Source organism: Pinus tabuliformis, chromosome 3_2, assembly GCF_031772625.1.
Source record: "Pinus tabuliformis cultivar Carrire ecotype Pingquan chromosome 3_2, CPIR1, whole genome shotgun sequence".
In the NCBI taxonomy this organism is placed as follows: domain Eukaryota; kingdom Viridiplantae; phylum Streptophyta; class Pinopsida; order Pinales; family Pinaceae; genus Pinus; species Pinus tabuliformis.
The window spans coordinates 511917425-511939930 of record NC_142302.1 but is presented as its reverse complement, the minus strand read 5'-3'; the positions used below and the strand labels follow the sequence as shown (position 1 = coordinate 511939930).

The window sequence follows — 22506 nt, the reverse complement described above, 5'->3', positions numbered from 1 at the left end:
TTTGGTAGACAAATTACAGACCTGGATTGTGTAACCATCTGTAATGGCCATTGACAACACTTGAAAGTATCTATTATGCTATGATTCACAATCTTCTTCTCAGAATTTTAGGTGAATAGCAAACACACGGATATGATATATATACTGTGAAACTATAAAGTAACCAAAGGAAGATTGATTAAATTAACATTAGTTGTTTTATTTGTTATCAAAAGTTTTGATTCAATGCAGTATTGGGTCTCCGAATCTTTTTTTTCCTCAGTCTGAAGTGTATCCATCGATCACTGTGCAATCTTTGCAGATGTGTTGTTGAATGTCATTGTTCAAAATGAAAAGTGCAAAGCATCACAGCATCACAGTGAGCTGCTTTTTTTGCAGCGTCTGATAGGGAAATGGATAGATATTATTGATATTGGTTGGGGTAAGAGGGAAATTATGAAATTGTGTGTTTAGAATACGGTTGTGTTTTGATAGATGAATCCATAGAGGTGATATTTACACTGTAACGATGTTTTATTTTCCCTGTTTCTTAAATTTCATTTCCATAGCATATATTTGAAACCAATTTATCTAATAAACTTCATTTACACTACCTAAATATTTTAAACAGAATCCTTAATCTATGTGATCTTGCCATTTGAACCATCCTTATTTATGTAATTTGAAAATAATTTTACGGGGAATGAGGTTGAATTAGCTTGTTTGGTTAATCGCGATGATGAGGTTGAAGCGGATTTTGTGAGGGAATAACATGAATTAACTTGTTTGGTTAATGAGGAAGAAAGGATTGAAAGAGATCTTGTTGGGGATGAGCTTGAATCACCCTGTTTGGTTAATGGGGAAGAAAGTATTGAAAGAGATCTTGTGGAGGACAAGCTTGAATCCCCCAGTTTGGTTAACGGGAAAGAAAGTATTGAAAGGGATCTTGTGGGCAACAATCTTGAATCACCCTGTTCCATTAATAAAGATGGAGCTGGAAGTAATTTTGTGGGAAGCAATGAATTGGAGAAGAGATCACCTCTGGTTGTGGAGTTTCATCAGATCAATTCACCAGAGGTAATGACAGGGAATGATGAGAAGTATGTGCAGTGTTCGTCAAGTGGAGATTTTGTGGAGAACGACAAATTGGAGCAGGGATCACAGCCCGTTGCTGAGCCTCGAGAGATCAATTCAAATGGACATAATATAGCTTGTGATTCTGAGTTCCAGTGTTTAATTGATAAAATCCAAGAGTTTGAATCTGAGAGCATTTCAGTGAAGCAACAAAAGCTGGAATTGCCAGCGTTATATGGTAAACTTGAATAAATAGAGTCTGTGGTGAGTGAGGACAACAAGGTAGAGCAGAATAGTGAATCTAGATGCCAAAACTTGGAAAATGAGGACGATGCATGTGACCATATAATAGATGAGGAGAAGCAATCTGAACCTGCAAACAAGGGGCAAAATGATGAGATTGAAATGGACTGTTTGCCAAATGGGGATAGTGAGCTAGAACCTCATTTTCATTTAAATGATTACAATGAGCTTGAATCAGGGTGTTTTGATAATGAGGATAATGGTATTCTCACTGAAGACACGGATGGACAACAGGTTGACAAGGTGCATCATGGGAAAGATGAAATATATGATCCAGAGTCAAGTAACTGCAATGTGTCTAACAGTGGTGGCTCTTTTCACATGGTAGATAAAAATTCTGGAGGCTACAATCACACAGTGCAACCAGACATGCAAGAGGGTGTTGCTGTTAATGCCTCTAATTTGGTATCTACAGGTGTTCTTGCTGGTTCAAATGGTCTGTTTACTCCTGTTTCAGAGAATGAGAAAAAGCCTGAAGCAGAGGTCACTAAGAAGAAGCTCCTGTGCTTAGTGAAAATACCAAGGCACTTGGACAACAAAATTAGAACTCAAATTCAACTTGTGCAGCTACATTTGGATGAGAAAACCCAAATAAGGGACTTCGTCAAAGCATCCATACAGATGACATGAGTAACATGCTTATATATCTTCGTAAGTCTTTTAATTGAATATTATTTGTTGTTTTGAGCATCTAGTACATCTGCTTTAGTCTTTTGAAAATTGTTTCTTCTTCTTACTCTGATACATTTCATATGGCCTTTTGTGTAGTCCAACAAAGAACAAATGATAGAGAGGTTGAGAGCTGCAAGGCAGGAAGAGAGGGCATTTCGTGAGGAAATCAAGTCCATTAGGAAAAAATTTGGTGCCTTGAAATCTGATTTGAGGCAATTGCAAGATGAATGGAATGATTCAGATTCTGTTCGACAAGAAGCCTATGAAGCATTGAAGGCTCTAAAAAAAAGAGGAGTATGAGCAAGTAAGAAAATCACACTCTTTTACATTAGCTGACTAAACTTTGTAAGATAGTGTTAACTACTGTTAGACTTTTTCTTCTACTCATTTTTATTGTTGTGCAAAAAAAAAATCAGATCAGAACAAAATTCCTCATTTGTATATTCTTTCTTTTGGTTATAATGGAAAATTATGTCCACGCTATATAGAAATGCATGAATTTTGAAAGTCCTGTTGTGGTGTTCTTTTACCTATTGAAATTAGGTTATATATTCAATGTATTTCTGCCAGTTCTGACCAACAGATATCAAGATTTGAAACTGCTAGGAATCTTGACGACAGGTGTAGTCTTTTGAAGAATTAACGATGACGGCTGTTCTAATGGCCTCCAATAATCTTTGAACAGTTGACGTGGTTTTGGCTATTCTTGAAGTAGTTAACAAATATCTCCATGTTTAGAGGATTTTAGGTTTGGTTGTGTGGCCATTTATATAGGGAAATGGCTCAAGCTACCCGTCATGAGCATGGCATCTATAGCAAAGGGCATTGCAACATTTTCATTTTCATTCAAATTCTCTTTTATGATCGGCTCCATCATTTATCATATAATACACTGTGCACATTTATCATATAATACACTGAATTATGTGCAAAATAAGAGTTGGAGAGTTTCTAGTCCTGAACATTGAAAACATGGTAGCCACTTATATCAAGGTCATTGGTAATATCTTGAGGTGCCAAATTTACTGTAAGTTTAACAGGTCGCTTAGTCATCTAGTACTGGCATCCTCATTTATTTCTTTTTGGCAGTTAATAATTTAATGGCCTTTCAGTTTATGGTCATCCCCAAAACCACTAGATTTAAAGAGCAGATTGAGCCATTGGAAGTTGTACTTCATCTCTCTGCATAATCATTACGAACACCCCTTCCGATTAAAGGGGGGGTTGATAGACACCTAATCCTTAAGAATTTGGTAATTTGTAAATATTTAAAATAGGGGAAATCTGAACAGTTAGAATAGGAAGAGACAGAGCACCTTGGAAGAAAAAACCAAAGGTCATGAAATCTTGTATATATGAATGTTTGAGTAATGGAAAATCAATGTAACTTGGGGTTAATTTGCCTATCCAATAGTTACAATAGAATTCTAATACTAACGTGTGATTTCTAATTAAATAAATGTATATATGATTAGGGAAAATAAGAAATTCAAATAGTTCCTATATGAAATAGGAAATTCAGATTCCGTTATAATCTAGAAAGCAAAAGAAAAGGCTATACAATTTCAGGTAAGTGACATGAGTGGGTGACACAACTATAGTATGTAAGGCTTAAGCAGATCTACCATATCCAATTTCCACTCTTTGAGGAAGTTGCTTCTTCTTCTTCTTTCTTCACTGATTCTTTTTTTTTGTTGTGACCTTTGCATAAATTGTTTCACCAAAACATTACGAATAGGAAAGGCATGAGATTGCAGTCAAACTTCCTTAAACAGTAAAATTCCAACATAGTACAGTAACACCTCCTTCACAATCAACACCATAAGGTGGAAGACAAAAGTTTCTCATAATGGGAAAAACACTTCCACACTTTAGGATCCTTCCCAGTTAGTCTCTGAAAGTGGGAAAAAGACATCCACACTTTAGTATCCTTCCCAACTCTCTGAAAGTGGTCCCGAGATGTATGGAAAATGTGCAAACATAGCATGATTCAAAAAAATTGAAAATATGTCAAATGTTCCATCTTTACCTGTCTCATGGTCTATACATAGTAAAAAAGTCAAAGCAATTAAAAGTTCAAGAAAAACCCTCTGTGTTCCTGCATTGCTACACCTTCATATACAAGAAAAAAGAAATAATGTTCCAATGACATGGGTTACATGTCCAACACCTCCTTGGTTTGGTGTTTTGGTTAAGGATATGTATCCATGGCTAAAAAGTTCTGAGTTCCAATCCCCTCATTGGTGCTGCATCATTATATCTACATGTACAGGAAAAAAGAAAATGGGGTTCTAGTGACGTCAAACACCTTAGTTGGATGTTATGGATCCATATCCACAGGTAAAAGGTTCTGAATTCAGGAGTAACATAAGCCAATCCAATCAGTAGAAAGAGGATTGAAAAAGAAGGGACTTCCACTCTTTGAGGAAGTTGCTTCTTCTTCTTCTTTCTTCACTGATTATTCTTTTTGGCGTGACCTTTGCATAAGCTGTTTCACCAAAACATTATGAATAGGAAAGGCATGAGATTGCAGTCAAAATTTCTCAAACAGTAAAATTCCAACATATTACAATAACACCTCCTTCACAATCAACACCGTAAGGTGGAAGACAGAAGTTTCTCATAATGGGAAAAACACTTCCACACTTTAGGATCCTTCCGAGTTAGTCTCTGAAAGTTGGAAAAAGACATCCACACTTTAGCATCCTTCCCAATTCTCTGAAAGTGGTCCGCAGATGTATGGACAATGTGCAAACATAGCATGATTCAAAAACATTGAAAATATGTCAAATGGTCCATTTTTACATGTCTCATGGTCTATACATACTAAAAAAGTCAAAGCAATTAAAAGTTCAAGAAACAATCTGCCTCCATTAGAAAAAATAGACAGAAGGAAAAAAAAAAACCCTGTGATGTTGCATTGTTACACTTTCATGAAGTCAAAGCAATTAAAAGTTCAAGAAAAACCCTCTGTGTTCCTGCATTGCTACACCTTCATATACAAGAAAAAAGAAATAATGTTCCAATGACATGGGTTACTTGTCAAACACCTCCTTGGTTTGGTGTTTTGGTTAAGGATCCGTATCCATGGGTAAAAAGTTCTGAGTTCCAATCCCCTCGGTGGTGCTGCATCATTACATCTACATGTACAAGAAAAAAGAAAATGGGGTTCTAGTGATGTCAAACATCTTAGCTTGATGTTATGGATCCATATCCACACGTAAAAGGTTCTGAATTCAGGAGTAATATAAGCCAATCCAATCAGTAGAAAGAGGATTGAAAAAGAAGGAATATCCAAAGGTAAAAGGTTCTGAATTCAGAAGTAATATAAGCCAATCCAAACAGGAGAAAAAGGATTGAAAAAGAAGGGATTGATCTAGTAGCCTGAGAAGGCTTCACATAATGGTCATTATTTGACACAATCTTAGCCCTCTCCTTAAACAACCCCCACATCGGAATAGAGGATTACAACCACAGTGCAATTCCTTAACACCTGGACATCAATGTGTCAACTACAAAAGGAATGTTTCTGAGTGAGTGATCAAGAGGTAAAGGAAACAGTCTTTGGCTGGTTTGCTCAGTGTCCAAGTCGGCACAACAAAGAAAGAATCATATTAATCTCCACTGTTGAACAATGTCTCAAAGGAATTTCTAAGAATTCTCCAATCTAAAAACAAATAAGTGTGAGAAAAGCTAACAGTGTTATAGAACAGACATATATGAGATTCCCTTTTAACTGTGAGTAAAACTGCTGCAAGACGCAAATATCAACCTTACTCATCAATCACATAGGACATTCTCAATGCTGCAACCTAGCAAAATTGCAAACAAGTTGAACGTCAGAATGTGGTCTAGCAGCAAGTTTAAGCGGTTGGAGAAGTGATGACCCAAATTTAAATCCGGGCAGCACATTCTCCATGTTGGCACTGTTGTTTACGCATATAAGAAGCTAGATGCAAGTCCTCGAGGACTTTGATAGAACAGACAATTCTCAGTTGCAGCTCCTAGACAAAGGTAGCACTGATTGTAAAGCAGATGTTGCATGGAGATTCATACTCTCTTCCGTCCAAAAATCGGGACATTTGATGTTAAATGCCCAAAAAATATCAGCAAACAGTTTTTCAAACACCGTAGGCACACAGTTTGAGAAATTTTCCCCTGTTCCTATAGTCTGATTCTTCTAAGTTTTGGTCAATTTTGCTCAAAATTCGGTAGATATTTGTTACAATTACATATTTGAGTTGTGTAACCTGCATAATGCAGATGTTCCAAGATTGTCTCAAGTGTTCAATCCATCTATGGAATCAATAATATATTTCAGACAACCGAAGATGGCAATCTCACTCACAATTGTATCGCTAGAGTTCAGCCATAAAAGCTAAAATATTTGATGCTTTCATTTGGAGTTGATTACATCATTTAGATTTATTATGACCAGAATCTAATGTGAGTGTCAAATGTGTACGATGGAGAAAGTAGATGTTATGTGTATTCATAGCAGAGCCAAAATTCTGGGAACTGTAATTTGTGTGGGTGGAGAAATGGCTATGAGTTTCCTTCAAGGTCCTACTCTAGCCCAACTCTGGCCTCTGTGGGGACAATCAACATTAGTTTCCAACACTAATACAGTACACCTAGTGGAAACCATTCTACACGAGGGAGATTCACGCAACCAGATTAGAGGGCGTATTTACCTTATCTCAGCAGTGATAATGTTATCCACTACCATGATATTGCAGGTCTCCCTACCACCTTGCATATTAAATTGATACCTAATTATAACCCTTTTTTGTATTTAGAAGTTTGAGAGCTCCCCACCTAATCAAATGTATGATTATAATTTCATGTGCAGGTTGAGACATTGAAGAAGTTTCCAGCCACACTATCCCTTACATCAATTACTGCCATTCTAGGCTCCATCCAAAATGCTCTCCTAATAGCCATTCTTGACAGAGGCATCATTCCAACATCATGGATACTGGATAGGGCTGGGATTTTGACTGTGGTCGCTGCAGTAAGTCTACATACATGAATGATGTTCTTCCTCAATTTTCCCAGCCATGAATAACTTAAATTTTTGTTAGGTGGTTAAGCTGATTTGTGGAAGATTAATTCAATTTGGCAGGGAATCATATTCAATGCAATGGCATTTCCATTACAGTTATGGTGTTTGCAGAAACGAGGGCCAGTATTCGTTACAGTATTCAGCCCAGTGTCTACCGTGTGCTCAACAATTTTATCATCTATAGTTCTGGGAGACACGCTGCGTCTGGGAAGGTGTGTGTCATTCTGCCTACAGATTTACAAAATTAATTAACTGAAATGCTTGATTTTCCTGCACTGGAACAGTTTGATGGGCGTGATTCTTATATTCATTGGTCTCTACCTTTTTCTGTGGGGCAAAAGCCAAGACGATGCTACCCAGATCAAAATATCTTCTGACGAAGAAGCAGATATAGCCATAGCAACAGAAGGAGAAAAAAATCAGCACCCACCTCCTGCTTCTGAAGTAGTGGATGTGAAAACACCTTTACTACACTAACATTCTTGACATTTTGTTGAAAAATTGCAATGTTTGTAATAAACACTTAGTCATTAACACAGTAGAACTGCTTCTGAAGTAGTGGATGTGAAAACACCTTTACTACACTAACATTCTTGACATTTTGTTGAAAAATTGCAATGTTTGTAATAAACATTTAGTCATTAACACAGTAGAATCGCTGAGAATTCCAACACTATAACACTATTGTGTATTATTCTCGGCTGTTCAATGCTAACAAGATTCATAGGTAATGTGGTTACCTGACAAATTAGACAAAAACTTATTGCACAGTTTGAAAAAAAAACAGTACATATAAACTATGAAAATGTACATTCTGAAATCTTCTTGAATCCTTACATTATCATTTGTATGATGTATAGTCAGTGAATGCTCACAACTCACCAGCTGCTGGTAAGTGGGAATTTGTAAAGCATTAACTACATTCTGAAATCTTTTTAATATTATCATTTGAATCATTTCTGATGAATGTTGCTCACCACTTTATCAGGGTTCTACATGGATTAATTTCGATAAAGAGTTGGTTGCACTGATTTTGAATGGCGCCAGCAGGATCCTTTTCCATGAGCTGTATCCTCAAAATTTCGATTAATTTGATCTTTCACACAGAAGGTATGAATAAAATAGTGTGTTCTAAGAAACATTCGACAAAATAGTTCACCTGAAGGTGCTTGGCTCTACTGTAAGGGGTGTCTCCAATCGGGACCTTGTATAGAGCATGAAAAGGATCAATTTTCTCCTGTGTTTTCAGGAAGCTGATTGGCTTTGCCTGAGCAGAAGCAGGGAACGCGTTGTCCTGCTCATAGCACCGGCTAATGCGAGGGTTTCTGGAAGAAAACGGAGAAGACTCGGCTTCAATTGTCATTTCCTTTGGTTTTACAGTCTATTTCACCGAAATGTGCAAAAAGGTTCCTGTGCCAGGAGTTCTATGCACAGTAAATGCCTGTTTTCCTAAACAATTTTAGCATCAGTAGTCGGCCATTAGAAATCAAACACCTTATGCTCTACTTTTCGAGACTAGAGAACATAAATTTTGAACTAAAATTCATGAAACTATTTGAAACCTGTAACACCAAATAATATGAACTTAAACGAGTTTAGATTAGGGCATTTAAGGAATCTCCTAGAGTCTTCAGAAAAATTCAGTGGATAAGCAAAAATTTCGAAAAATACCCGTGCTCATTTAGATCCAAATTAAATTGAGACCTTTTGGAAATCTAGATCTGAGACGGATTCAACAATGAATTTGTAACCATTAGACCAGTGCGCAAACCATTTCAGCAACTAATTTTTGGAGACAGATTCAGCAACGAATTTGTAACCATTAGACTAGTGCACAAAACCGTTTCAGCTTCTAATCTAACGGCTGAAACCTTTGCAATCGTCTAACATATAATCCTATGGCGTATAAAGATGACAGGTAGGCAGAGAGGGGAGTTGATTTCAGAGGGAAATGCCTTACGACGTAACTAGTAATCGATGTTTTTGCTTGCTATTTGCCAACAAGTTTTGGGACAATGATCCATTCATTTCTTTGTTTGGAGAAAAGTTAACTAGTAATCAATGGTTTTGCTTGCTATTTGGTAGCAAGTTTTGGGACAATGATCCATACATTTCTTTGTTTGGAGAAAAGTTAACTAGTAATCGATGTTTTTGCTTGCTATTTGCCAGCAAGTTTTGGGACAATGATCCATACATTTCTTTGTTTGGAGAAAATTTGAAAGAAATATTGTTCTGATCTTCTGCGAAAATTTGAAAGGAATATTATTCTGATCATCTAACATGGCTTTCACCAATCACTTTTAACTCGAAGTTTTCAACATGAGCATAAATGTATCTTAACCCTAAATTAAATAAGCACCGATAGGAATTAAAAATTGAAGGTGTAAACAATGAGATTGCAATGCTTTTATGATATTTTGAGACAAGTAACATATGAAGGTTAAGATAGATTTAAGTTTATCCAACTCGTTCAGCATTGTGCATGAATCTTTATCTAAAAGTTCCACAACTATAGGACCCATCTTTTCTGGGGGATCCATTTGTTACAAGTCCTGTCGGGGTTCCCCTAAATATCACAATCTTGGTTAATATATAGACTGTTTCAAGGAATACTGAGATGTATTTTTTTTGTAAATTACTTCTTTTCAATGATGAATCCACTTTTATTTTCCACTTAAATACTTGACTCTGTTTTAGCCTAAATCATATCAAACCAGCAAGGAGAATATGGACTTCACTTGACGTTGGCATTGAAATCTGTCAGTGACAAGGATGAAATTGCAGAGATGACTGTTAGTGACTTTGATGTCGTTGTTTCAGCCGTAGACAATGCATAAGCAGTTAATTTCATAAATTATTCTGCAGTGACAAATGCATGAAGAAGCCAAAATAAGGTAAGCCTTTCCTTTATCATTCATTCTCACATTTTAGTAGCTTTCACATTCCTGCCAAAGGGCAGGGGAAATCTTTCCGGAGGTTTCCCAACTTATTGTTGCTATCAACAAGAGATTTATTAGATTGAGATAATGGTTCAGAAAGTATTTGCAACGTTAAGAAATTTGTATATTACTGCTCCTGATAGCAAATCCAAAAGAAAAATAATACGACTACATAAAGGAGAAAATCATTGCCAACCATTTTATTTCTCTGCAGTTTGAGCTGTCTAGTTATGATTATATTAGACATGGTCATTTCACACTGCCTGTTATTAGGAGGCATTTTCAGTGGAATATGGGCAGTTAAGAGTAGAGTTTTGTACTACAATAATGGGTAAAGAAGTCAACTAATTCTCACTAATAATGGTGCGTTCTTCTTCTAACGATGACTACTTTGAAGCCTACCACCCAATTATTATATAAAATTTGAGTATAACAACAAAAAAGTTTGACACTCAGGAACCTACATAAAACCAATCTACATAAAACCTAAAATGCCGGGCATGAAAAGCAAATTCCAGGCCTGCTCCTTGCTAAATTAATATTTTCTAGTTAGCTTTTTGGCTTATCAATTATTTAAATTTTATAAACAGAATACATACTATAATTTGACAAGCAATCGAACATTCTGCTGTAAACTATAGGAATTTTTTTGTTCGAAAGATGCCTAGCCTGTAGATGTTAGAACTTGCGTGTAAATGAAATGAAGATCCAGCTTGACTTTCAAGAAGGCTATCCGTTATCCACTAGAGAAAGGTGCGCTATTTACGAGGGTTGGATAGAGAGAAACCCTCGCCCTGCAACGATTCCATGATTTCAAACACCGAGTAAATTGCAAGAAGCTTTTCCTAAAACAACGTCTAGCTAAGGACAGTATGAAGGGGAGCCTCATCGTCCTGTTGCAATTCGTCTCCATGTTTGCAGAAGATAGGACTGAGCACCGCGGAGAGATGTCCGTATGGCCGCGTGGTAAAGGCTCCTTCAATTCGACTGTCTTGCAGCCGCATTCTTCATCTGCTGTCAAAATCTCGGGGCAATGATAACTTGGAGCGTCTGGAACGCCCATTTTAATTGTCATAACTGGAAGAATTCAGGAATACCCATTATGAGACGCTTTTGGTCATTAGCCCTTCGACCATGGTGCTCTCCTCCTCCTACTAGTCTAATCCAGCTATGGAGTTCCCTTCAATTTCAGCTCTAGGGAGGAATGGAAAATGAGAATTGGCCGTTCCCTTCATGGTTAAGCTAAAGGTCGAATAATGGAAAATAAGAATGGGGAAGAATGGAAAATGAGAATTGGCCGTTTCCTTCCTGGTTAAGCTAAAGGTCGAATAATGGAAAATGAGAATGGACCAGTGCACAAACCGTTTCAGCTTCTAATCTAACTGCTGAAACCTTTGCAATATAATCCTATGGTATATAAAGATGACAAGTAGGTAGAGAGGGGAGTTGATTTTAGAGGGAAATGCCTTAAGGCCTGATTACTTTCCTGCATATCATTTTATGCACGTACAAGGAGAGTAATATGTAAAATTATCAGGATATCACTTTATGGCTTCCGAAAGAATTTCAGAATTATTTTACAAAGCATAGTAGATTTATCCCCAAATATTGAAAGGACAGAGTTTTAATGAAAACCAGAATTTGAAAGTTCCCTGCAAAAACGGAATGGCCTCCAAAACAAATCACTAGCAAAAAAACAAATCGCCTATAGATGGTTTTGTATATGAATCATCAATGACAAGGAATCTCACGTAACTATTCATTTTCACATTTTAAGAAACATAGATTTAAAAGATTCTCTTACATTATTTTACATTTTCGAAGTCCTCAAGGTTGCGTAGTCGAATGAGGGTGAGTCGTTGTCACCCCCAACACCTCAACCAGACAGAGATTTCCACTCGAGCTTAAAAAACTATTTTCCTGCATATAATTTTATGCCCGTACAGGGAGAGTAATAAGTAAAATTATCATGATGTTACCTTTATGGAATCTTTCGAAAATACTTTCAAAAATTATTTTACAGAGGTTAGATTTATCCCCAAGCATTCAAGGGACAAACTTTTAATGAAAACCCGATTTCGAAAGTCGCCTATGAAAAAAGAATCACCTACAAGCAAATCCTCTGCAAAACGTGCTTGTGAAAAGGTAAATTGCTTGCAAAAAAAAAGAAATATTACAAAAGCTACAAAAATTAATATTCAAAGTAGCAATCCAACCTCCTCGTATCAGACCTGTGCCAACATTGAATCTGTTTCTGCAAACTAGTTGCTATAGTTGAACCTAGCGACATTGAAACAGATAGATGAAGGTTTCAAATAGAAAATCTAATGGAGGCATGAAGTAAAACACACTTCATGTCCAAGTTCAATGGACAGCATTTCACCTCTCCAAGCAATAGGTTAACCCTTGAACCTCCATCCTCCACCTTGCCATGGCTCTTTGTAGTCCCTTTCATCTCAGAATTCCATGGAGCTTTTAGAGAGAATATTTATCCAAGAGGGCACTTGATAAATGACACAAATTATTTTTTATTAATAAACTTATAAACTGTTTACCAATAAATTTTATAACAATATATAACTATAAATGTATTTTTAAAATATTTCATATTAGGTTAGGGAAGGGTTTGTTCTTCTTCTTTTTAAAATTTCTTTAGTTATTTACATTTATATCAGGCTATTAAGTTATATATAGATTAATTGGTGAAATGGTAATTAGGGCATGTTTGTACTTGCATGACCTAGGGGTGATCTAGTTTATTATCATTATAACATTTAAGTGTTCCCATGCTATAGCACATGTGGCATAAAAGATTAATTGAAGTTTTAACCAATGATTTTATGAGTGTGTTATCAGTGAGCTCTATGGCCCACTTATCTATATCTTAGAGGTTTTTTAAAAAACAAAGATGGGGTAAGAATAATTCACTTATGTGTGCATGGGTGAAAAGATCATTAACATAATATCTAGTGCAAGTAGAATGTTGAATTATTACCTCAAGGTATTTCCATAATTTTTAAGATAAGTGACATAACTAATGATGACCTCCACTTAGAGTGATGAGGTCTATGGGACCTTACTAAAAGAAATTAGTTGAGACTTTTTATGTGGTTCTCGGTCACAAGACAATTAATATAATCTCTCATGGTGCAACCACATTGTTTGTCCATTACATCAAGGTATTCCCATGACTTTTAATATAGGCAACCCTCACTACAATTATACTTATACCAAAATACTATTTGGTTTTCACCATTACAACTAATACATTTAAATAATTTTTATTTGAACATTTCATTTGAATCCATTTCAAAGATTTACTATACTAATTATTAATTCATTTTAATTATATTTAAAAACATATACTGTAGTTTTAGAAAATTATGGCATCCCACAAATCTATCTAGATTTATCTTATTCAAGGTTTACCAAATGTAAATAAAGATAAAAAAGATAAGATAGATCTAGCCTAATTAATTATTAGCCTTTAAATATAAGATATTAAGAAAAATATTATAAGAAAAAAACATAAACTCACAAATTTCATACTTTTTATTTTATTTTTGTTTTATTTTACCTGGATCAAAATTTTAAATACGCATCTTTACCATGCAAAGCACCTATTAAAACAATAACATAATAATTTTATACATTCACACCCTACTTGTTCACAAAGAAATTCAGTAAATTTCATTACAATATTGAGTTGAAAGTGGGTTACACATTCAGACTCTACCTCGTTCACAAAGAAATTCAATAAATTTCCTTACAAAATTGAGTTGAAAATGGGATATAAGTTAATTTTGGTAGATTCATGCAGTAATATTGGTGAACCACTACTCTAATAGATGTTGTCACGCCCTTGCTTAGATTTATAAAGCAAATTTGCATTATAGTAAAATATTTTTCATCTACTCTTATGAAGACCTCTGGGTGTTCTTTAAGGACAAGATTGTGGACTTATAACGGTCATGCGGAAATCAGGCATTCCCTCGGTGTCAAATTTTTCATTGCCTTTCAGTTAGGGATTCTTCTTTCTTGGCGTATCTAACGATTTATCCTTCCATCTTCTTATATGGCCATCCCATGTCCCTTATATGTATCTATCTATTCCGTGCTCGGTAAATCTCATTTCAAGAGACGCTGCTCTCTTGGACTCCATAATTCTCGCCACCCTTCAATCTGGGTTGTACTCCCCCTATCTCGCACAGGTTTTCTGGAGGATCAGTGATATTTGGAGTCCAAGATGCAGATATTTGTGAAGACTCTCACAGGGAAGACGATCACCCTCGATGTTGAAACCAGCGATACCGCTTATAATGTGAAGAGAAAAATCCAGGTATTTCTCTTGAAATTGGGATCATGTTGTATCCAAATTAGGTTTACGATTTCGTTTGTTTAGTTGTTTGGTGCGAGTATGGTTTTGTATGACAGAATAGTAGAACTAAGTTTTTGTTTTTGAATTTTTTTGTTACATGTTGGGTTTTTCTTTTACTGATGACATTTGGTTGTGAATGGATTCTTTTATAGTGTTTGTATAGTGCTTGCTGATAATCTTTTAAATCTTTGCAGATTTTGAAGGGTTTGTAGAGTACTCACTGATAGTGTTTTAAATCATTATGGATTTTAAGGGTTTGTAATATGTATACGACTTGCTTATCGTCTTTTAAATCGTTGCAGCATTTGAAGGGTTCGTATTGTCTATAGCGAGTATTTTATTTCTTTTCTAAAGTGCAATTGCAGTAACCCTTTAAGTGGGCCCGTTATATGGTTCTTGTGGCAGGACAAGGAGGGTATCCCTTCTGATCAGCAGAGATTAATATTTGCTGGAAAACAGCTAGAAGATGTGCGCACTCTAGCAGATTATAATATTCAAAAGGAATCAACTCTTCACTTGGTTTTGCGCTTAAGGGGAGGATTTTCCATCAAGGTCAAGACCCTTACAGGAAGTGAAGTCGAGATAGATATTGATCCCAATGATACGATTGGCAGAATTAAGGAGCTAGTTGAGGAAAAGGAAGGAATACCGCCTACACAGCAAAAGTAAGCAACGTTTCTAGATCCCTGTGAAGGTTTTCTTTGTGTGTCTTTTATAATATAATTTAGTTATTTTATAGTATGATTTCATCTGTTTGTGTGCCTATAATAATATAATTTATTTACTTTATTTTATGATTTCATCTAGTATACTGAGTTTCTACCACTCAAATAAAATTTGAGTTACCAAATGTTGCAGCACTGAGTTTTTAGCGCTCAAATGAAATTTTGCATTACCATTAGCCACAAAATTGAGTATTTATTTGGGCTTTTAAGTACCTGGTCTGTTTTATGTTTGAGTTATTGTGATGAAATGTTCAGGAAATTTGAAATATTGTGTATGAAAAATATATGTTTGAGTTATTGTGATGAAATGTTCAGGAAATTTGAAATATTGTGTACGAAAAATATAGGTAATTTGTCTCATATTTGTATTTTTCTCTTTCCAAGTATCTCAACAAGATTCAGCTATATATTTTTTGAGTTATTATCTAGATTATAAATCTTAAACTTTGTTTTACTATTTTGCATTTTATTTAGACTATAAATAAAGTCAGCTATAATTGATGTAATTCTGCATTTTGTAAATTCAAAAGAGATTGGCAAGTTTTATGAGCTATTATCTAAATTACTAAACTTAAAATTTGTTTTACTTGTAAAGTCATCTATAATGGATGCAATTTTTGCATTTTATTTAGATTATAAAGCTTAAAGTGTGTTTTATCTACAATGGATGTAATTTTTCATTTTATAAATGTGAAGGAGATTAGCCAAAATTATGTTGCATAAACACTAAAAATGCCTTTTGACAAAGGTTATAATATAATTTTAGCTATAGGAAATTGTTATACTTTGTTTCTGTCAAACAAACTACTTCCTAAACTATATAATATAATATCTTCTAAACTGTTGAGTGAAAGCTTCCTAGAAATTAAATTATGCCTTAGACCCATGTTTGAGCTATTGTGATGAAAGATCTAGGCAATTTGAAATATTGTCTATGAAAGATATAGGCAATTTGTGTCATATTTGTGTTTTCTCTTTGGAAGTATATGACAAGATTCAGCTATATATTTTTTCTAATGGATGTAATTTTGCATTTTATAAATTCAAAACCACTCAAATGAAATTTGCATTCAAAATTCAAACAAACTACTTCCTAAACTATATAATATAAAAGTGCTGATTGGAAGATTCCAAGAAATTAAATTATGCCTTAGACCCATGTTTGAGCTATTGTGATGAAATATCTAGGCAATTTGAAATATTGTCTATGAAAGATATAGGCAATTTGTGTCATATTTGTGTTTTCTCTTTGAAAGTATCTAGATAAGATTCAGCTATATATTTTTCTAATGGATGTAATTTTGTATTTTATAAATTCAAAACCACTCAAATGAAATTTGCATTCAAAATTCCTTATTTATTTGGGTATTTTGTACAAAATTCTTTATTTATTTGGGTTTTTGGGTATTTTGTTCAAAATTCCTTATTTATTTGGGGTTTTGGGTATTTTGTTCAAAATTCCTTATTGATTTGGGTTTTTAAGTAGCTAGTGTGTTTCATGATGTTTCATGATATCTTCTAATGTGCTGATTTGAAGCTTCCAAGAAATTAAATTATGCCTTAGACCCATGATTGAGCTATTGTGATGAAAGATCTAGGCAATTTGAAATATTGTCTATGAAAGATATAGGCAATTTGTGTCAAGATTTAGCTATATACCTTTTCTAATGGGTGTAATTTTCCATTTTATAAAATCAAAACCACTCAAATGAAATTTTGTTCTAAATTCCTTATTTATTTGGGTATTTTGTTCAAAATTCCTTATTTATTTGGGTATTTGAGTACTTTGTTCAAAATTCCTTTTGGGTATTTTGTTCAAAATTCCTTATTTATTTGGGTATTTGAGTATTTTGTTCAAAAATTCTTATTAAAGATATAGGCAATTTGAAATATTGTCCATGAAAGATATCAGCTATACTATAACCTTAAATATATTTCTAGCTAGTTTTTCTTGCACTAAATTTTTTTTTTGACAAAGGTTATAATATAATCTTAGCTATAGGAAATTGTTATACTTGAGATTAGCCAAACTTATGTTGTATAAACTTAAATATATTTTTAGCTAGTTTTTCTTACGCTAAAAAGCCTTTTGACAAAGGTTCTAATATAATCTTAGCAATAGGAAATTGTTATACTTTGTTTGTGCCAAACAAACTACTTCCTAAACTATATAATATAATATCATTAGCCAAACTTATGTTGTATAAACTTAAATATATTTTTAGCTAGTTTTTCTTACACTAAAAAGCCTTTTGACAAAGGTTCTAATATAATCTTAGCAATAGGAAATTGTTATACTTTGTTTGTGCCAAACAAACTACTTCCTAAACTATATAATATAATATCATTAGCCAAACTTATGTTGTATAAACTTAAATATATTTTTAGCTAGTTTTTCTTACACTAAAAAGCCTTTTGACAAAGGTTCTAATATAATCTTAGCAATAGGAAATTGTTATACTGTGTTTGTGCCAAACAAACTACTTCCTAAACTATATAATATAATATCTTCTAAAGTGGTAATTGGAAGCTTCCAAGAAATTAAATTATGCCTTATACTTTAAGGAGATTAGCCAAACTTATGTTGTATAAACTTAAATATATTTTTAGCTACTTTTTCTTACACTAAAAATGCTTTTTGAAAAAGGTTATAATATAATCTCAGTAATAGGAAATTGCTATACTTTGTTTGTGCCAAACAACTACTTCCTAAACTATATCATATAAGATCTTCTAAAGTGCTAATTGGAAGCTTCCAAGAAATTAAATTATGGCTTACCTAGGCAGATTGAAATTATTTTATTGTTAACATAATATCTTCTAAAGAATGCAACTCACTACAGGAGTGACTAGATTTATTTACCCTTGTGTTTTGATTACATCTATGAATGCAACTCACTACAAAAGTGACATGATTTATTTATCCATTGTGTTTTGATTACATCTATAATGCAACTCACTACAAGAGTGACATGATGTATTTACCTATTGTGTTATCTATGTACGAAATTGCTATACTTTGTTTGTGCCAAACAACTACTTCCTAAACTATATCATATAAGATCTTCTAAAGTTCTAATTGGAAGCTTCCAAGAAATTAAATTATGGCTTACCTAGGCAGATTGAAATTATTTTATTGTTAACATAATATCTTCTAAAGAATGCAACTCACTACATTTACCCTTGTGTTTTGATTACATCTATGAATGCAACTCACTACAACAGTGACATGATTTATTTATCCATTGTGTTTTGATTACATCTATAATGCAACTCACTACGAGAGTGACATGATGTATTTACCTATTGTGTTATCTATGTACAAAATTGCTATACTTTGTTTGTGCCAAACAACTACTTCCTAAACTATATCATATAATATCTTCTAAAGTGCTAATTGGAAGCTTCCAAGAAATTAAATTATGGCTTACCTAGGCAGATTGAAATTATTTTATTGTTAACATAATATTTTCTAAAGAATGCAACTCACTACAAGAGTGACTATATTTATTTACCCTTGTGTTTTGATTACATCTATGAATGCAACTCACTACAACAATGACATGATTTATTTATCCATTGTGTTTTGATTACATCTATAATGCAACTCACTACAAGAGTGACATGATGTATTTACCTATTGTGTTATCTATGTAAGAAATTGCTATACTACTTTGTTTGTGCCAAACAACTACTTCCTAAACTATATCATATAAGATCTTCTAAAGTGCTAATTGGAAGCTTCCAAGAAATTAAATTATGGCTTACCTAGGCAGATTGAAATTATTTTATTGTTAACATAATATCTTCTAAAGAATGCAACTCACTACAAGAGTGACTAGATTTATTTACCCTTGTGTTTTGATTACATCTATGAATGCAACTCACTACAACAGTGACATGATTTATTTATCCATTGTGTTTTGATTACATCTATAATGCAACTCACTACAAGAGTGACATGATGAATTTACCTATTGTGTTATCTATGTACTAGGTTGTAGAAAGAAAAAATAGTAATTTAGATCTGTACCAATTTAAAAAAAAAAATAGTAGTGTAGACTTTATTTGTTTACCCATATAATTTTTTGAGTAACTTTTTTATTATGGCAATGAAATTTTGTTTCTTTCAATATCATAAATATGTTTGAATGTTATTGATTAGAAACTCTCTAGAGAAACCCAAGGGATATTTTGAGGAGGGATATTTTGAGCTATTAGTAGATGACATCCATAGTTAAGTTATATATGTAGATGGCAATACCTAGTTAAGTTATACATGTAGACATGTAGGTTATATATGTAGACATGTGCTTCTTATCTAGTGGACTTTCAACTCCCAATTGTAGACATGAAACTAGCTACATTTGTTAACCATATGTTGAAATTGAACCCTTAAACTAAGAGAATTTCATATCTATATAAATGAATTAGTAAATTTTAGAATTGAAACTATTTAGATGAATTGGTAATTTCTAAACTTGAAAATGACTTAATTACTTACTTTGATATTAAGTATAATTACCTTTGTGCATGATACACAAATTTCTTATTGTATTGAATGTTCTTGGTAATTTTGTACCTTTGGGCAGGATACAATATTGAAATATTCAATGATGTCAATAAACAAATTTCTTATTTGTGTTAAACGTTCTTATCTGTGTTGAATGATTGGTTGTTTTAGGCTGAAAAAATTCTTGTCTTGATGCCCATTGCAGGCTCGTCTATAGAGGAAAACATGTGACCGATGAAAAGACAGCCCGTGAGGTTAAGATTGAGGGAGGTTCTGTTCTTCATCTCATGTTGGCTCTGCGTGGTGGTTGTTAGTTGGATGGATAAGGAATATTTTATGCTACTCAATATTCAATTTTAATTTTAACGAATATTTAATTTTAACAAATGGTAGCGAGGAGTTAGTTGAATCTATACAGATCCTCTAAGTATAAACTAAGTGATCCTATCACTATTAATTAAATGATGAACATTATAGATCCATGAACTTGGAATTTCCCAACTTCCTATAGTTTTTAATGGCCCATTCTTCTTAGAATGACCCCAATAAGACTTCGTGACTTTGTTTACATTTTATGTTCTTATTTTCTTTGTTCTACATATATCATTTTGAAACCCTTCTAAATATATAAATATGCAAGTGATATTAAGTGGAATTATAATGTATCCCATTAGTATTATCACTATTAACGAAATGATAGAACATTATGGATGCATGCATTGAGTTATGCGAAATTTCTCATATTTTTATGGTTTTTAATGTCCGTCTCCTTAAAATGGCCCCAACAAGAATTTGTAATTTTATTTTTTTTACATTTTGTATTATTATTTTTATTTTTTTTACATTTTGTAATATTATTTTTTTTGTTTATTTGTATCATTTTGAAACTCTTTTAATTATATACTTTGTTAAGTGATTATTTGTTAGAACTATAAAGTTAGATTATGCCTCTAATGCCCTTAAGTAAACTTGATTAACAGTTTGAACCTTTTTATTTTATGGTTAATCTATTTTTTTTTTTTAAACAGTTTGTGTTATTATTTTCTTTGCTCTACATATATAATTTTGAAACTATTTTAAATATATACGTGATGTAAGTGATTATTTGGTGGAATTATAATGCTAGGTTAGGCCTCTAATGGCCTTAAGTAAACGTGATTAACATTTTGAACCTTTTTATTTTATGGTTCTTCCATTAATGCCCCTCATGACCTCTATGTTGTCGTACTTATATTAGTTTACATTATTATTTTATTTTTTATGGTTCTTCCATTAATGCTCCTTATTGCCTTTACGTTGTCGTACTTATATTTAGTTTAAGTTATTATTTTATCTTTTTTGGAAGGGGTGGGGGATTATCTGATATAACACTTTTGAATAGGGATTATAAACATAGAAAAAATAAATATAGAATGCAATATATGATATGTGGCCTTAAGTAAACGTGATTAACAATTTGAGCCGTTTTATTTTATGGTTCTTCCCTTAATGCCCCTCATGACCTCTATGTTGTCGTACTTATATTAGTTTACATTATTATTTTACTTTTTTATGGTTCTTCCATTAATGCTCCTTATTTCCCAATGGTATCTCCTTGTTGCCTCTATGTTGTCATACTTATATTTAGTTTACATTGTTGTTATTTTTTTGGGTAGGGGTGGGGGGATTATGTGAGATATCACTTTTGAATAGGGATTATTTCCATAGAAAAAATAAATATACAATGCAATATATGATATGTAAGATATGAGACAGAATCTTGTAATATATGATATGTAAGATATGAGACAGAATCTTGTAGCGTGATTGGTTAAGATATTAAGATATATGAGATATGGGTGGGTTGAATGTTATTTAAAGTTAGGTTAAGATTTTTTTATATTGAATTTAAAGTAATGTTTTTTATTTTTTAATGTAATTAGTGGAAGTTTTTATTAAATTGTTATAATTTGAAAATATGGTGGATTTGGTGAATGATTGTTAGTTTTTAATTTTTTTTTTTAGTTTCATATTTATAAGTGTCTGAGTTATGGAATGCTTAGAGGGATCAAATTTTTTGATATGCAAATTTATTTTAGTGTGAAAAGACATTGGATCCCTCTAAGCTTTTGATAGATCACTAGTTAACCTCTATCTAAGTTACTTTAAGATATTTGTTGTGCATCCATCTCTAGAGTTGTCTCTCCTCTCTCTCCTTTTTCCCTTGTGCTCTACTCTCTCCCTCCCTCTCTTTGTCTCCGTCTTTTCCTTCCCCTCTCTCCCTTTCTCTCCCACCCCCTAACTCACCATCCTATCTCTCTCTTTATCCCCCCTAATTGTGTCAGTATCTTCTTCTATGTCCCCTCCTCTCTCTTCACCTCTCTATAGTCTCTATAATTATGTTTTCATCTCTCTTCCATTTCTCTCCCTCCCTCTCCTACTCTCAAGCTTCCCTTCTCACATATATCCCTCTTTCTATCTTTATCTTGTCACTCTCTCTCCCTACCTTCTTTATGCCTTTTTTCTTCACTCCCTACATTTATCCCTCTAACTCTATCCCTCTCTCCTCTCTATCTCATCCTCTATCTATCCATTCCTCTATGGCCCCCTCTCTCCCTCTCTTTTACCTATATCTATATCACTGTCCCTCCCCCACTATGTTGTTGTACTTAGATTTAGTTTACATTTTTTTTTTTGGTATGGTTGGGGGATTATGTGATATATAACTTTTGAATAGAGATTATATCCATAGAAAAAATAAATATAGAATGCAATATATGATATTGAAGATATGAGACATAATCTTGTAGTATCTTGTAGTGTGATTGGTATGGAATATATGAGATGTGGGTGGGTGGAATGTTATGAAAAGTTATGTT

At 33.5% G+C, this 22506-nt stretch overlaps 2 protein-coding genes across 2 annotated transcripts; both read left to right on the top strand.

Annotated features, from left to right (window-relative positions):
- The first annotated feature begins 6494 nt into the window (after nucleotides 1-6494).
- On the top strand, nucleotides 6495-7653 carry LOC149181571 (auxin-induced protein 5NG4-like). Its single transcript, XM_089418357.1, has 4 exons — nucleotides 6495-6767; nucleotides 6881-7042; nucleotides 7154-7305; nucleotides 7378-7653. Exons 1-4 carry the CDS (start codon nucleotides 6495-6497, stop codon nucleotides 7568-7570), a joined length of 780 nt encoding a protein of 259 aa, XP_089274483.1. The 3' UTR covers nucleotides 7571-7653.
- A 6625-nt stretch (nucleotides 7654-14278) lies between these two features.
- Nucleotides 14279-19962, top strand: LOC149181570 (ubiquitin-NEDD8-like protein RUB2). Its single transcript, XM_089418355.1, has 3 exons — nucleotides 14279-14371; nucleotides 14816-15075; nucleotides 19854-19962. The coding sequence occupies exons 1-3, from the start codon at nucleotides 14279-14281 to the stop codon at nucleotides 19960-19962; spliced, it is 462 nt and encodes a 153-aa protein (XP_089274481.1).
- The last annotated feature ends 2544 nt before the right edge of the window (nucleotides 19963-22506 follow it).